Source organism: Akebia trifoliata, chromosome 16 (genome assembly GCF_017979445.1).
Source record: "Akebia trifoliata isolate Shusen 1 chromosome 16, ASM1797944v1, whole genome shotgun sequence".
In the NCBI taxonomy this organism is placed as follows: Eukaryota; Viridiplantae; Streptophyta; class Magnoliopsida; order Ranunculales; family Lardizabalaceae; genus Akebia; species Akebia trifoliata.
Genome location: NC_141390.1, coordinates 19320087 through 19337001, shown reverse-complemented (window position 1 = coordinate 19337001; position 16915 = coordinate 19320087). Strand labels below are relative to the sequence as shown.

Here is a 16915-nt window from a genome sequence, read left to right as displayed (position 1 = left end):
AGTTCTTTGAAGTTGTCGATCAATCGAGAGATAGAGAGGAGATTGAGCGTTGTGAGAGTTCGAATCGAACAATGGTATGGGTAGGGGCACCTTCTTCAACGGGTAGATATTCAATCGTTTGATGGTTTTTAGAATTTTGAGCTTCAATGATTAGGGCTTTCTATAGAGAAAAAGACATGTGAGGGAAGAGAGAGCTTCTATCCCTTCGTTTTTTAGGGTTTCCTATTGAGAGATTCGTGAGAGAGAAGGGTTCGTTTCTCTATGATTTCTGTAGAGAGAAGAGACTTGTGAGATAGAAGGATTCGTATTGAATAAGGAGTTTTGAGAGAGAAGGTTTTAGTTTCAATAAAATAAAAAATGGAGGGTAGTATTTGAAAATACCTTAACTCTTTTAAAACAAACGAGGTTTTTCAACTGGCCTACACGTTTTGTTTTAAAACGAGATCCAAGCCGTTAGATGTCCCAAATCCAACTATTCAAATGCATCGGTGTCCAAGACGTTTTCTGAGACGTCTCACGAACCGCCCCCATATTTATATGCTTACTTTTTTATATATATTATGAACTTATATCGGTTAATGTTGAAATGTTGAATTGGATATACTTGAATTCTTTTTTTTTTTATAATAAATTTTTTAAATTTTCAACGGTTTTTAAATTCAAATTTCTGGTTTAGTTGAACCTGGACCAAACCCGAAATTTACCATAAACAATCGATTCGGTTTGGGTTCAGTTTCGACCATTGGAACTAGAACCTGTATTGACAATTTTTAGGTTGGTATCGGTTTTAACTAAACTCGGAAGGAACCTAAAAATTCGATTCAGTTTGGGTTTACTGGAGTGTACATCCTAATCCCATCTGTGCAAACACAAAGTCATAGGTCAAGATTTATATGTATACACACATCTCAGATATACTTATCTCGCAGATAAATCTCAATTGTTAGATTTTGTATTTAAATAGTTGGGATGATGTGTTTTTTTTTTTTTTTTTCCATGAGTCAATGGATCCCGACCCCTTTAATAAATAATTGTAACTTCCAAATCGACTCAAAAGATTTTATTTCATGCATAATGAGTTGACTCATACGAGTCAACTCGATATGGCCGAGTTTGAAAATCATGTCTTTGATACAAGCACTAATTTAAGAGTCCCTAGTCCCAAATTCCAAACTCGCTGGGAGGGGGGCCGGTGATCACTGCTACAACCACCCCCACCACAAGAAGAAGAATAAGAAGAAGAAGAAGAAGAGAAAGGGAGTATCAGAAGGGCTAACGAGATGTCCTATCGACATACTTCCATTAAAAAGCTTCCTCTGCTCTTTAACTCTTTAAGGTCACCCAAAGGTACAAAGTTCACTTTCTCATTGTTAACTCTCGTTAATCTTCTTTTCTCCTTTCTCTGGTTTTCTAATGTTCTGAAGCCTTTCTCTCTGTAAGTTCTAGTTTTATTCTTGAGGGGACGACACTTAGCTTCTCCATCGACAACCTTCTTCTCTACCAGCATTGTTGGAGAAAAGCCAATTCTTGTGAGATTCTACTCTATCTAATGAGATTTTTCTCATCTTTATGAGTTTTTATTTTTTAATTTTAACTCCTGCAGGTTCGGGATTTCATCCGTTCGGCATTATACGATCCAAGCCATGGATATTTTTTCCAAAGATCAGGATCAGTTGGAATACTTGAGAAAAGCGTTAAATTCAATCAACTGGAAGGTAATTTTAAATTTTTATCATCACTATATTTTAGTCTATGTTTGGCTTTGTACAAATTCTCATGGTTAAAGAATTGGCCGTCTTGATATAGCTAAAAGAGAAAGGAAAATGTTGATAATCAATCTTCTAGTCTGGGGGCATTGCCCATTAGTCATAATGTCTAACTTACTTAATTGAAGAAAATGAGTAGTTTTTTCCCTTTAGAATCTTTTATGGTATTCGAAACAATGAGTAAGCATTCTTTGATTATCGCAATCACCAAATTGCCAAACCAACCTTGTCTTGAAAATACAACCATTCCTTAATTTCCATGTAACCCCAACACAAGGTGTAACGCCTTGAAAAATTCATTATGTATCTCGTGGAATACATTTTATGAAATTTATTGATTATTAATCAATGTTATGATGGGAGAGTTTCTTTTTTTGTTGATCAGGTATTGTTAGTAGGTTTAGAACTGTCGAGAAAGCATGAGCCTGATTAGATGGTTTAAGTTAATTGACTCATAAAGATATTTTAGAAGAATATATATGTATATAAAGGTCTGATTCATATTCATTTCTGTTAAAGCTATTGAGAGAAGTCGAATCTAAAAACTTGTTCGTTTATTGGCATTTGATTTAGGTTTTGATCACGTTAGGAAATTATTCAAAAGATTGGCTAGTTAAATAAATATTCAGAACGTCGAGTTCAGAAGGTAAGAATTGAATTTAATGAGGTAGAGAACTTCCAATTCTTTAATGAGTCATTTTGAAATTTATGTTCAATTTATGTATTTTGTCAAAACAAATACATGCATGTTAGATTTGAATTTTGATATATCGTTGTTGTAATTATGTTATAGGAGATTTTGCTGATGACTCCAAAACAGTCCAGTAGACTGTTTTAATTGTTAAAGTGTTTTCTCGTAAATTGGTTTTAAGTCAAACCAATAATGTTTCTTATTATTAAACTAATTGGAATACTGGAGCATGGTTCTAAGCTACGTTAATTGAGTATAGTCTATGATTAATCAAAAACTATTTTGATTAACCATTTAGTTTAGAAGTAGAAATATTGTTGTAGAAAAAAAGAAGAGATTTTTTAAAGAATTTTAGAATGAAAAAAATTTAAAATTAAAACAAGTTTTCTATGATTTCAATTAATTGAGCAGGAGAATTGTTGGTGGGAAATTAGATATTTGATGTTCAAGTATTTCATTGTGATTTCAAAAATGGTTTTATTCATTTTGTGAAGGAAAACTCAAGTTTTGGATTGATAAAAAAACGATTTTCAAAAGAGATTTTGGTTCTTTTATATTAAAGTCACATTGGAGATGTGATCACTCGTTTGATGTTATTGAGAATGCGATACTCAGTTGAGTGTGTATGTGAAGTGGATACCCAAAGTGAGATGCTTCGGCGTACACCGTATAAGTCATAAAAAGAGAGAGATGTGGACACGTAAGAAAGATATGTGAGATGAAAGAGAGAAGTGAGACATGCTTCTATCCGAGGGTTGTGTAAAACACAAAAGAGTGGAAGGGAGTGGAAATGCTTCGACTAATTGTCGTGTGAGATAAGGAAAAAAGAAAAAGAAAAATAAAAGAAAGATGTTGTATTTATGTTGAGCGATATATTGGGTATTCAACTCACATAATTTGTTGTTATTTTTCGTTTCATCTTTTAAAAAAAAGGTTTATTTATATGTATTATTTTAGTGATCTATTAGAGAGATTGTGAAAATCTTCAAAGATTAACTTGTTGTGTCACTTCCGGAGCGACACCTTATTATAGGATAATAGTTGTGATGTTTGATTTCTTATGTAGTATGGAATGCATAAGAATGCAATATTGCAACAGGAATTCGAAAATGCCTTTTCTATCTTTAATGGAGCACAAGATGTAAAGATAGTTGTATAAATGATAAAGTTTTACTGAGGATCACATGCACGCCATATTGACTTCGACGAACATGACTAGTCAATGATTATTAACAGTTTAGAGTAGTTAGGAAAGAATGACCCACTTAATCGACCCATTTCTTAAGGCCTTGGTCAATGGCCAACTTGAGTCGAAAAATCAGTTACTTAAGTATGATAGAGGTTGACCATAGAATCATGAACTAACGGTGGGGTTCCACACCGGTGAGGTATTGGATCAATCGTATCTTCACTGAGATGTTTACATCAGTCGTGACCCTCAACTCTCTATTATAGTACTTGGTCATTGCATGTTATATTATGGATTGATGTTGCGTGTTTGGTATTTCAGGCTTATGGCAATGTTTTATTTTATTTTATTTTACCGTTATTGAGATCTCTTAGATGGATTTATGCTTTAATAAACCTTCATTTTTTACAAATGAATTTGTGTGATTAATATGATATTAGGACTATGATTTAGAAATATACATTTGATGCTGGGTAACTCCCTTATTACTTACCCTACCAATCATATTAGTTCCAGGACATTCAAGTGATCGATGATCAACTTTACAATTGTTGTTATTTCGAGATCATTAGGTTTGTATGTTGTGAGCATTAGTAGATAGTAGGTCAATTTATGTTGAGAGAGTAGGTTAGTACATTCTTGGTAGTTTGTGCCATATTTCTTTATGTTATATATAAATACAGGGAGTTTGTGAGATGGGATTGTTGCTTTTATTAATGTATCGTATTTAGTTATGCTTCCACCGTAATATATGGTGTCATTATTTGAAATGGTTGAGTTATATGCGTTTATCATCATTTGGGAAATTTCACACCTTTGAGATTCTAACACATGATCATGGATGTGTGTTAGGATTTTGGGGCGTGACATAATGCAAAAGCCAATATTTTGCAAAATATGCGATTTTGCATTTCAAAGGCACTAACTGGCCAACTTGTATATATCCCAACTAGAAAAGGGTTTTGATTCTAGGTCTGTGTATTTCCACACATAGACTTTACCACCTCATTGAGGTGACACATTTTAGAAATTGACTCATTGGGTATCACAATCTTATAGAACCCTGCTAAAGTTGCAATGAGAAGGAAGACAAGTGTCTACATTTGCTTTGTGTAGGAGGTAAATATTACGTGTTATCATTTATTTACTAATTAAGTGATCAACCATTGAAGATTTAATTAAGCATGGTCAAAAGGTTTGCATGGAATTGGATTACTCCACACCTTCTTAGTTAGAGGGCTAAAAGGGTATATGAAATTATCGAAGGACTAGTACGATACTAGTTGGTGGTGAAGTGAGTGAGTTACTAAATTATAATGGGCTTACGTCAAAGATCAGCCCTTATCCCATTCCTTTTTAGTTTTGGATGTGTTACTTGTTGAGATTCGAGTTTGTTGGTATATGTTATTTATAGGTATATGTTATTTATAGGTGATTGGTGTTGGTTGAGAATACTAGAGAGGGATTACATGCGAAATTAGAATTATGGGATTAACTTAAAATTGAGGTTTTGAAATAATCGGGTGAACCTTCCTAACCAATTCCCTTCGGCTACTATTTGGGGTTCTAAAGCCCCCTTGAAGGTCTGTTTTTTTCATTTGCTTAGTCACTTTAAATAAATTACCCATGCTTGATTTTCTTTTCTCTCAACATTCTGTGATGTGCAATTGTTGTGCTCTTTGTCTAGCCAGTAGTGAATCCATTGATCACATCTTACTTAATTGTGAGGTGTGGTCTTTTTAGGATTTCTTGGGTTCTTTTGAATACGGCTTTCTATCTCTTTCAGAGTTGGGATTTATCCTGTTTCTTGAGGAGATTGTACATTTTGTGGAGGTTTCTTCCTTTTGCCATTTGTTGGGGAATTTAGTTGAAAATGAATAGGAGAACTTTTAGAAGGGTGACCTCAAACTTTCATGTGATTGCCCTGAACATTTTGTGGATTTTATTTTTTTGGTGTAAGTTATACCCTGACTTCAAGGGGGTCTTCTATGAAGACTTGTCTTTAGGTGAGAAGCTTTGATGGATTGTTAGGAGTTTATTGGGTTGGTCACCTCGACCAACTTGTATGTATCCATTGTATTATTTCTCCTTATGAATGAATTTATACTTATCAAAAAAAAAAAATCAGGTCAACCGATAAAGATAAAATGTATCTAATCTTTAGTATGGACTCTAGTGACGAGGCATTAATTGTGACTCACGAATTATGATTGATGGGAATGAATACCTCAAAGTGACCATTTTTTGTTATTTGGGTTTGATTATCCATAGAGCTAGAGTGATTGACGTGGATATTACCTGTAGACTTAGTGATGGGTAGCTATCATTTGTGCCACAAAATGTTGAGCAACAACATATTCGTAAAGTGTGTGCAACATCAACGAGGATTTCGAGATGATTGAGTACGAGAGCCTTTTGGGGAAAAGGGAAATCTATTTGGAGGTGGCTTTCATGTTCTTTTGTTAGGATTTTTTTTTTGTCCACTAAGCAAGCAAGGGATTAGTTGTTAATGGAGGTGAAGATGGGTTCAACAGGATTTGAACCTAGGTCATGGATCAACACTCCTCAAGCCTGTACCACTTAGCTAAGTGGCACATTTTTTTTCTTTTTCTTGTTGGGTTGTGACTCAAAAGAAATAGGAGAATCTTCTTAGATGAGGTGGTGTCAATTGCTTAGGTTTTCAATGTTGGTCTGCTCGAAGTTCTTAAGTTGGTTGCTTCCCTCGAAGAATTCCATGATATCGTCTTTAATGACTTGGACATGGATAGCAAGCCGACGCCAAACAAGAGACCTTGTAGACTCAGTGACAAAATTCTGCGATTTTTGGAAAAAAGTCATGATTAAGTTGCGATTCTTTAAACTCATGATTTAATCCAGATTTATTAGCAAAGCTTTAAAAAATACATTTTTTTAGACTATATTTAATAGGAACACCAACTTTTACTAACGGCACACCAACTTTGTGCAATTCTTTGGTGATTTACATAGGAATTGGTGTGGCAATAGCAGCCTTTTCTATTTATTATCTCTAAGTAATAGTATAGATTTTTATTTTTTTCGATTTTCCCCAACTTTGATGACTTTTGCCGATTGTTTCAAATTTTTTTGCTGAATTTCCCGAATCCCGACTTTGTCACTATGCTTAATTGATAGAGGCTAGATTTAGGATTGAACCTAGAGATGATACCAAAGCTAAAGGGTATGGGTGAGGTTACTGATTTTAGTTCTGAATAAGACAAACCAGATATCCAAATGGGTGATGCTGGAAATTTTTGGGCAGAAGGTTTTTATGGGTTCCAGTGTTAAATTAGCATGGGGAGCGATTGAACAGGATTTGGGGTTGAATATGACTGGAAGAATTGGATGATAATGTCAGAGTTCGAGGAAAAAACAGAAAAAAAAAAGTAATAGATAAGAAGAAAGACAAAAAAGATATGTACTAGGATTCTCTCCTAGTCTAGGATCTTGGTGGTTGGAGGTCCACCTACCACCAAAGCTCCTAAGGATGGAATCAGCACCACCCAGAATGCAAGGAATCCCACCTCACACATACCTTCTGGGATGAGACATACATATAATCAAAATTCCCTTTTGGTTACTTATAAAAAGAAACAAAAAAGATATAGAGATTCGTAATCTTACTCAAAACAATAAATAGAAACTCTCCTAGATTCTAACTTCGAGTAGATGCGCTTTCTAAATTCTGGTCGTCTTCTTATTGCAACAATAAACCTACTACAAAGTAACTAATGAAGACCTAGAACTTTTCTAAGCTTACTGAAGTTACCAAACTCCTTCACCCATCTTTTGGAGCCTCTTTCACTTTCCTAAATGTAGTAAAACACACTTAACTAAAAATAATAATATAAAATAGTAAAAATGTATAATACTAAATTCTTTCTATCCTTAGAAAATACCAATTCCCACTTAAATAAGCCCTTTTTATTGGTGCATGTGATCCAATACCTCTTGGGTGTACCATAATATATTATGGTGCTTCATCTTATGTGCGTGGCTATATAACAAGTGGTCCGAGACAGAAGTGTTCATGTGAACTGAGTTGGTCAGCCAACTCGCATTAAACTAAACTGCTTTGGCAACCAAGGTGAAGACGGTGTTAGGGAACATTTAAAAATGACAAAGTTGCTACTTATTGATCATTTCCAGGGAAGTGGGTATTAAGTATTCAAATGAAGCACTTGCACTTCTTGAAGATTTGAAAAAGTTTGATGAATCTTAGAAGGGGCCTATCATTATTGAAGGAGACTCGTCTCATGTTCTTTCTTGGGTGGTGGATGAAGTGTTGTGACCTTGGAGATTAGCCAACATTATTGATCGTATAAGGAATATTGTGCATTGATTTATTATTTTTGGGATAAGGCTTCGATGATGATGAATTGATATTTGTAACCAGATACTTAGAAGCACAAAGGAAAGAGTGTATAGGCTCACAAAAAGATGAGATGTCAGTTAGCATTATTCACCCGCAGCTTTTATTCCATAAATCTCTTTATTACCAATCAGGAAAAAAAAAAACAAAATAAAAAAACAATTGAATTATGTTTTTACATATTATTATCGTTGTTCAGAACTAGATTTTGTTGTGTGTATATGTTTCAGGGAGGGCAGCTTATATGAAGTTCTTGGATAATATATACAAGCGGAGTGACATAGCATGGTATACTCCTGTGGAGCTTTTTAAGGTAATATTTCATTTTGTGTTTGTACGGGATGCTAACTTAAAATCATGGAGAAATCTTCTTATTGAAACGTTTTGTGAAGTTGGAAGCATATGTTTTATAATTATTGAGCTCAAACTTTAATTTTGTTTAATTTCAACTGCTACATGGCTGTTTATTACAACACAAGTTGCTAAGCGATTCGATGAGTCATAATAAACCATGTAACTAGGCAGCAGATAACCAACTTCTGGACCAATTTGTATTGGTTATGGTGTTGGCTGTTTTATTTACATCAGCCTATCTTAAATTCCTTGTTTTAGCCCATTGCAAAAATTTATGAAGTTTGGCAATTTTTTATTTTTTCTATGTACTTTGGTGGCCGTTCGTTTACTTCACATTTCTGAAATTATTTTGGCCAATGAGATGACCTCTAGTTATTGTCCTTTGAGGCTTATTGATTTATAAAGGACTTCATTCCTTGATCAAGGTATTTTGCTATTGAATCACTCCACAGCTAAGAGGAATCACTCAATTAAGAGTAATTACTTTTCTAAATTAGGATTTCACACCAAAAACAAGAGAATTCTATTCAAATTGAATAGAAAATATGGACAGTATCCTCCCTACAACTTGTTTTTTGATAGGTTAAAAGATTTAGTCCACCGAGGAACATACACGGAATATAGGTGTTTTTGGTTTTCTTGGTTGGTCATTTCAACCGCCGTTGTACTTTTCTTTCTATTTCAATAAAAATTTTACTTCTCAAAAGAAAAAAAAAAAAAAAAAAAAAAACAGACACAGAATATAGGTGGTCGGGATAGCAACCTAGATCCCCGAAATAACAAAAATCTAAACATAGCAAACAGAAGGAAGGCTTAATAGAGCTGAAACACACAATCCCAGAAAGGGAGAGATAACAAATAAAACAATTACACCTCAATTATCATATCCTCCCATCTAAAAAACAAAATCCTTGAAAAATAGTCCCTTTATCCTGTGCAGAATTTGGAACATAAAATTAGGAGAGCTTTCACACTGAGGATGATGTCCTGAACCTGAAGCTCTTTGCTCTAAAAGATTCTCTTGTTCCATTCTAGCCACTAACTCCAACAAACTGCAATAAGGCGATAATCTCCACAAAATTCTCCATATGGATTTGGAAAGCATTTTTAGTGTGAATGAAGATGTGATTAATGGACGATGATTAGATCCTGAGAAATAAGCTTTGTGGTTTACCTAGCAAGAAAAAAGGCCTCCTTGGAAGGAACATTGGAAACCTGAACATCTCGAATTAGAAACAATGAATAGAAAAATCTAAGTGAAAAGATTCCCTTTGGATTCCTTGTACATGATATAATATCATGGGATTTCAGAAATGCGATTAATAAGGTTGATGAAAGAGTACGCTTCTTAATTGTTAAAGCTCCTCCTAAACCTAAAAATCCCAGGGTGACACATGGCTGGCTCTCTGATACTGCCATTGTTTATCAGCCACATGTTAGCTGTATTGTATTCTGAATATGACCAGAACAAGAAAAACCTAACTATCCGATCAGAGTTAAAATCTAGATGATTGAAACAAGAAGTTGAGAGTACTTGATGTTGTAAATTTGTCTTTCCATCTGATGACATCCAAGTATGATTGTCCAACATGTTCAAGTACTTAACGAATTGGCCAAATAAGTGGGAAGTAGGTTTTACCAATAAAAAGTAAATTAATCTTGGAAAAGCAGAAAGAAATACGATATACAACCATGGCTATATTGCTTGAATTTTTTTTTTTTTTTTTTTCTAGTGTTATATAGCTCCTCTGGAAGGATACTGATCCATACAATTTTTCTGGAAAGCGAGCATGAAAACGTCACACTAGTTATTCATTCCCTGTCTAAGGTAACTTTCATGTGCTTTAAGGAGAGCGAACCTTGAGCAAGTCTCAGATTTTTCAGGTCGGGCCATATCAAAGTAAGACTTAACGATAGAGAGACAGGGATTACGCTATCTAGTTCGCATGCATGTAACTTTTAGGTTTCATGCAGTTGAATGAGTTTGAAGTTAACTACTTTAGCATGATCAACACTGAATTTGTCATTTTACCATTCTCTACAATGATCAACATTCTGATTGTTGTTTCACTGTGCTTAACAGAAAAAACTGAGTCCTATTCATTCTTCTTGTATGATTTTATTTTTTTGTGTGTAAAATATGAAGTTAAATTATCTTCTTCCTAACCTTTTTCTTTTGGTTCAATAATTTCATGCTCTTGACAATTTCTTTCTGCAGCCTTGGTATGCCCATGGGATCGCGGAAGCCATAATGCGTACTGCTAACCTTTCAATTCCACTAAAAGTATGGTCCTTTCCTTTGATTGTGTTTATGAAATGCTAACCTTATGTATGCTGGTTGTCAGATTTTGTTAAATTTCTCATTGCATATGCTAGTTGCAACTTGTTCTTACTAATTGCTGTTTAATAATTTTTAAAACTATATTTGATATGTGTGTGTAAGCTAGTTTAATTACAGAGATGATATTAGAAATAATTTGCTTTGGAAAACTAAAGCTCATTAAAATGTGCTACTGTAGAAAATTCCTCTATTAGTTTCTTCCTCATGTATCTAATCCTATGGAGGTGGTTATTTTAGAAGTCTGATTTTAATCTGAGTACTATTTATATTACTTTTCTTTAAGCATTATTTTCAGGGGGATCAAAACTTATTTTATTAGGTTGAATTTTTTGTCATTTGAAAGGTTATTCATTTACCCATCCAACGAGCCCAAGATTTTGTGAATGTGATGTGTTTTGAGAAACTTATGACTAAAATACTGGTAGGGTGTCAATTTGTAATGGGATTTGTATCTTAAGGTCAAAAAGGTCAAAGTTTAAGTCATGTTAGGATGAGGGTTAAGATTCTAAAATGTGAGAGCCTATATATATATATATTATTGTAATTGATTTCTCTTAGGTTTTATGGAATAAAAGTTTTCAGATTCTTTTTGAGAAATTCTTCGGTGATTGCATTTGGTGTGACTCCAAGAGCTCTTGGAGTGATTCCAAGGTAATTTTCATCTTCTAATCTTTTTTTTTTCCTTCTTCTTCGTCACCTAATTTACTTTTTCCCCACTCTTTTTTAAGTAGAATAGACCTAAAATCGATAAAACTTAGGTTGTCCTATATTAGACTCCTAAGTCCTAATGGCTTTGTTTTTTTCATAGTTTGATCTTTACATATGACACTTTCTTCTCCGGAGCTTCCTGTTAATAATGATTTGTTAACTACTTATTCATTCCTAAGCCATATTTTGATGGGCAATTATGCTCAATAGAATCTGTGGGGTTGATCATCTTAGAAATAGGGGAATGTTATTCCTACCGATGTCCCTTTTATAAAACCATTGAAGAATCGATCTATCATCTTCTTATTCATTCCCTTACCTCTTGGAAGGTGTTCTTCAATCCTATGCGATTGTTTGAATGCAGCCCCATGAAGTTGTTTGTGCCTAATTGAAGGCTTGTATACAAGAACTCACCCTTCAGTATGTGTTAAATTGATTAGGAGCTCATCTTCTCTTGTGATTTGTTGGTATGTTGGGTAGATTGGATAAATTGGTTTTCAAATATTGAAGCAATTGGGCTACCTTATATTACTGGGCACCCATAAATTGTGATTAGAACGATTTATTTTCTAATAAAATTCTATAACTTTCAAAAAAAAGAAAACAAAAAGGACTAGAAAAAAGAAATAAGAAATCCATGTGTTGATCCTCAATTTAGCTTTATTCTTTTGCTCTAGGATTCAACGAATTAAATCTCTTTAGAGATGTGAATGTTCTCTTTTACATAATAGGTTCACTAAGTTAATGTTACAGGTACCGATAGATTAGGTGTTTGTATTTATATTATTGTAAAAAGGGCATATTAGTCTTTTGACCAAATTTAATATAAATAGGGAGAGAGGAGGCCTCTCTCCATAATTTCTTCTCCTCAATTTTTCTTCTTCTCTCCTATTCTCCATTAATCTATATTTCTACCTGATATCAGAGCACTAATCTAAGATAGAGATCTAGGGTTCTTCATTTCTTATTCTTCCTTCAATTTTTTTTTTCTCTTTTGGTTCATTCACTTAGTTTTGATCTTGGTGTGAACAAAATCTTGTGTTCTAGGGTTTATTGTTGTTTGTTTCAAACCAAGATATATATATATCTAAGGTTTGGTTGAAGGTTTGTTAGTGTTGGTTTGAAGTTTCAACGCAATTGGAGCTAGTTCGAAGTTTAGAGGCCGAAACCCTAACTTTTGAGTTTTTGATTTTCTTCACAACCACGTGCATCTAGACATCCCTACCCAAACCGCACACTCATAGGGTTATTCTCGATCATCCTCCTATTTTATTTTGTTTGTTTGGTGCTCCGGTAAGTTTTCGATTTTTTTTTTTTTTTTTTTTTCAGGTTTTGGCTTTGACAAATTGTGGTTTGTGAGTGAAGTTATTTCTTATGGCATCTACAATAGTTAAACTGAATGACACCAGTTATCTTCATTAGTCATCTTCTATGATGAGTGTGTTAACCGCAAAGAAGAAATTGAAACATATCACCTCTGATCCTCCAACCACAGATTATAAATCTTATGAAGACTGGGTGAGTGAAGATGATTTGGTTATGAGTTGGCTTTTGGTTAGTATGTAGCCAGTGATCAATGCTAGCATGGTATTGTTGTCTTCAGCAAAGGCAATCTGGGATTCTGTAAAGGAGATGCATTCTAATGAACAGAATGTCTCCAGAATTTATGAGATATGAGAATATATCTTTACCTTAAAGTAGAACATGAAGCATGTTAGTGAGTATTACAACACTCTTCGGGGACTTTGGAAAGAATTATCCAAGTATCAACCTCTCACCACCTGTTTAGAAGCACAAAAAAACAGAGTGAAGAATTTTATACTACAAAATTTCTATCTAGATTGGATACTGAATTTGAACCTATAAATGATCAAATATTGGCTAGCAAAACTTTACCTACAACTGTCAATGCCTTTTCTCGAGTTGTACGGGCTACACCTACCTCATCTGTGGCTTTAGGTTCTTCATCCCTAGCTGGTAAAGATTCTTCCACTCTCACCACAAGTAGCCTCCACGGTGGTGATGGAGGACGTGGTACTCCTAGTGGTCGTGGTGGTGGTCATAGAGGTCGTGATGGTCGTAATGGTAGTAGGGGCACTAATAGTAATATGAAGTGCACATATTGTGGTTTTAGTGGTCATATTGAGGATTTTTGCTAGGACAAGTGGGATAAGCCTGCATGGACCAATCAAGATATTGAAGTCTTAGCAGATTGGAGAGTCTACTATTTCATCTACACTGGTTCAACATGTAGTATCTGTTGGGTCACAATCTCAGGGAAATTTAATTGCCTAGATGGCTCAGCTTCTTCAGAGTTTCTCTGCATCATCTAGTACATCCTACAGCCACTCTTGCCAACACAGGTAATTCTATTCTTGTAGTTACCTAGTCACCATATACCTGGGTGATTGACTCAAGAATTAGTGCCCATATGTTTGGTATACCTTCTCTCTTTTCCTAGTTTCGTTCTTCTAAGTTTAATATTTTCCTAGTTGATGGCTCTACCAGACCTGTTTTTAGAGTGGGAACCACACATCCCACTCCATCTAGCTTATATGTACCTGATTTTCCTTTTAATTTGTTATTTGTGAATCAGCTTACTAAATCTTTTAGTTGTTCTATGACATGCCTTCCATCTTCTTGTATTATCTAGGACCTCAAGACAAAGATGACAATTGGTTTGGTGCATGAAGCTAATGGTCTATATTACCTAGTTATGGGAAAGGTTGAATCAACACTGAGCACATTTGTCTCCTTACTACAGTGGTATTATCGTTTGGGTCTTCTGTCTTTAGTTAAGTTGCGTCAATTGTTTCCTAATTTTAAGCAGTTATCGACTCTTGAATGTGAGGTTTGTCAATTGGGTAAGCATCACCATAGTTTTTTCCTTCTAGAGTTGAGAGTCTTCAATTGAATAAATTTGATGTAGTCCATTTGGACATTTGGGGATCTTCAAGAATAAAAAGTATTTTTGGTTTCACTTACTTTCTTATCTTTGTGGATGATTTCTCCTGCATGACGTGATTATTTTTATTAAAGGACATATCTGAATTTTATCATGTTTTTACTACATTTTACAATGAAATTCGAGCTTAGTTTAGTACACTAATAAAAAAAATTCGTTATGACAAAGCCCTTGAATGTATGTAGACTTCAATTTAGAATTTTTGTTTAGCCTATGGGATTATTCATTAAACCTCGTGTGGTCATATATCCCAACAAAATGGGGTGGCTGAACGTAAGCATCACCATTTATTGGACGTTGCTTGCACACTTATGTGTAACATGAGTGTGCCCAAAACTTATTGGTCTGATGCTATCCTCACTGTTTGTTTCCTGATTAATTGTATGTCATCTAAAATTTTGGGGGTCAGACACCATTTTCTGTGTTGTATCCTTCTGGTAAGCCCTTTCATATTCCACCGCGTGTTTTTGGTTGTGTCCTTTGTTCACAATTTGGAACTAGGTTGGGATAAGTTGGCTCATCAGGCTATTAAGTGTGTATTTGGGGGTTATCCTCGCACTTAGAAGGGGAATCGGTGCTATAGTCGGTTCTATGTGAGTGTAGATGTCACTTACTTTGAGTCAACACCTTTCTTTTCTGAAAGGGGAAATTTTTTTGAGTTAGATTTGATCTCTTCGAGTTAGGGGGAGTTTCTTCAATCTACCCGTACTCTAGTTGTTCCTTCATCTATAGATGATGTTCCAGCTCCGTTGTAGGTTTATCGATGAAACAATATGAGAAAAACAACACCAGGGATACTAGCCCCACATCCAACATCTTCTAGTTTTGAGGCTCTGAGACTAACTGATTTAGACCAGCCAATTGCTCACAGAAAATGTACTCGAGAATGCACTAAACATCCTATAAGTAATATTGTGTCTTTTCATCGTATATCATCCATAATAAAGTCCTTTGCCTCATCATTGTCCCATGTTTCTATTCATCCCTCTTATATAAATGCGTTAGCTTCACCTAGTTGGAAGTTGTCTATGAATGATGAGATGAGGGCATTACAAGGTAGTCAGACAAAGGAGCTTGCATCTCTACCTCTTGGTAAGAGAAATATGGGCTGTTGATGGGTCTATGCCATCAAATATCTCCTAGATGGGTCAGTTGAGAGGCTAAAGACAAGGTTAGTAGCTAAAGGCTACATTTAGACTTATGGAATTAATTACTTGGAGACTTTTCCCCGGTAGCTCGCCTCAATTTAGTTAGGATACTATTATTTGTGGCTACATGTTGTGATTGGCCTATTTATCAGTTAGATATCAAAAATGCATTTCTTCATGGAGATCTGCAAGAAAAAGTTTATATGGACTACCCCATGATATGTAGTTCCTGGGAAGTCAGAATTGGTATGCAGATCGAAGAAGTCCATTTTTGGACTGAAGCAATCTCCTAGAGCTTGGTTTGACAAGTTCAGCTCTGTGGTGTTGGATTATGGTTTTCAGAGACCATCTTTTGATCACTCAGTCTTCATTCAAAAAATGGTATGTGGGACTATAGTGCTTATTGTGTATGTTGATGACATAATCATTTTTGGTAGTAACTCTGCAGGGATAGGTGAGTTGAAAACTCATCTTACTAAGAATTTTCATACTAAGGATTTGGGGGTCCTTCGGTATTTATTGGGCATTGAGGTTGCCATATCTAAATCTGGGATTAATCTCTCTCAGAGAAAATATGTTGGATTTGTTGTCTGAGACTGATATGTTTGGTTCTAGGCCTATAGATATTCCTATGGACAGCTCGGTCAAGCTTGACGGTGAATAGGGCGAGCTATTTGATGACCGTGGAAGGTATAGCCGATTAATTGGTAAGCTCATTTATCTCATAGTGACTAGACTAGATATTACTTTTGCAATAGGTGTTATGAGCCAGTTTATGCATGCTCCACGCCGACCACACTGGGATGGTGTGATCAGGATTCTAAGATATCTCAAGAATGCACCTGTACTGGGCTATTGTACAAATCATCTAAAGAATTGACAGTGACAGGTTTTCCAGATGTAGATTGGGCTAGTGGTCGCACTGGCAGGAGGTCTACCTCGGGGTATTGTACCTTTTTAAGAGGTAATTTGGTTACTTGGAGGAGTAAGAGCAAACTGTGGTAGTTTGTTCTAGTGCTGAAGCCGAGTATAGAGTAATGACTCATATTACAGTTGAGATGATGTGGGTTAGGTCATTGCTCCAAGAGATGGGGTTTTCTATGCCTACACCTATGCATATGTTCTCTGATAATCAAGTTGTTATCTTCATCTCCAGTAATCCAGTATTTCATGAGAGGACTAAGCATATTGAAGTGGATTGTCATTTCATTAGAGACTTGGTTATGAGTAATTAGATTTCTACTCCGTACTTAAGGTAGGAAGGTCAAATTGGTGATATCTTCACCAAGACTTTGTCTAAGGGGTTATTTTCTAAGTTTTGTAACAAGTTGGGTATGCTTAATTTGTATGCTCTAGCTTGAGG

At 35.0% G+C, this 16915-nt stretch overlaps 1 protein-coding gene across 5 annotated transcripts in view; it reads left to right on the top strand.

Moving 5' to 3' along the window:
- Positions 1–1162: 1162 nt before the first annotated feature.
- Positions 1163–16915, top strand: part of LOC147382735 (NADH dehydrogenase ubiquinone complex I, assembly factor-like protein (DUF185)) — a 28219-nt gene continuing 12466 nt past the window's right edge. For 2 of the 5 annotated variants that reach the window (XR_015173328.1, XM_086427654.1), the window contains exons 1-5: positions 1163–1347; positions 1441–1529; positions 1604–1715; positions 8267–8349; positions 10609–10674. Coding sequence is in view for 4 of the 5 variants with exons in the window: in XM_086427654.1 (XP_086283780.1) it covers positions 1281–1347; positions 1441–1529; positions 1604–1715; positions 8267–8349; positions 10609–10674 (417 nt within the window). In the remaining variant the exon portion in view is untranslated. Of the gene's footprint in view, positions 1348–1440; positions 1530–1603; positions 1716–2339; positions 2413–8266; positions 8350–10608; positions 10675–16915 lie in introns of those variants that run through there. The other 3 variants (XM_086427655.1, XM_086427656.1, XM_086427657.1) reach the window with 3 other exon arrangements.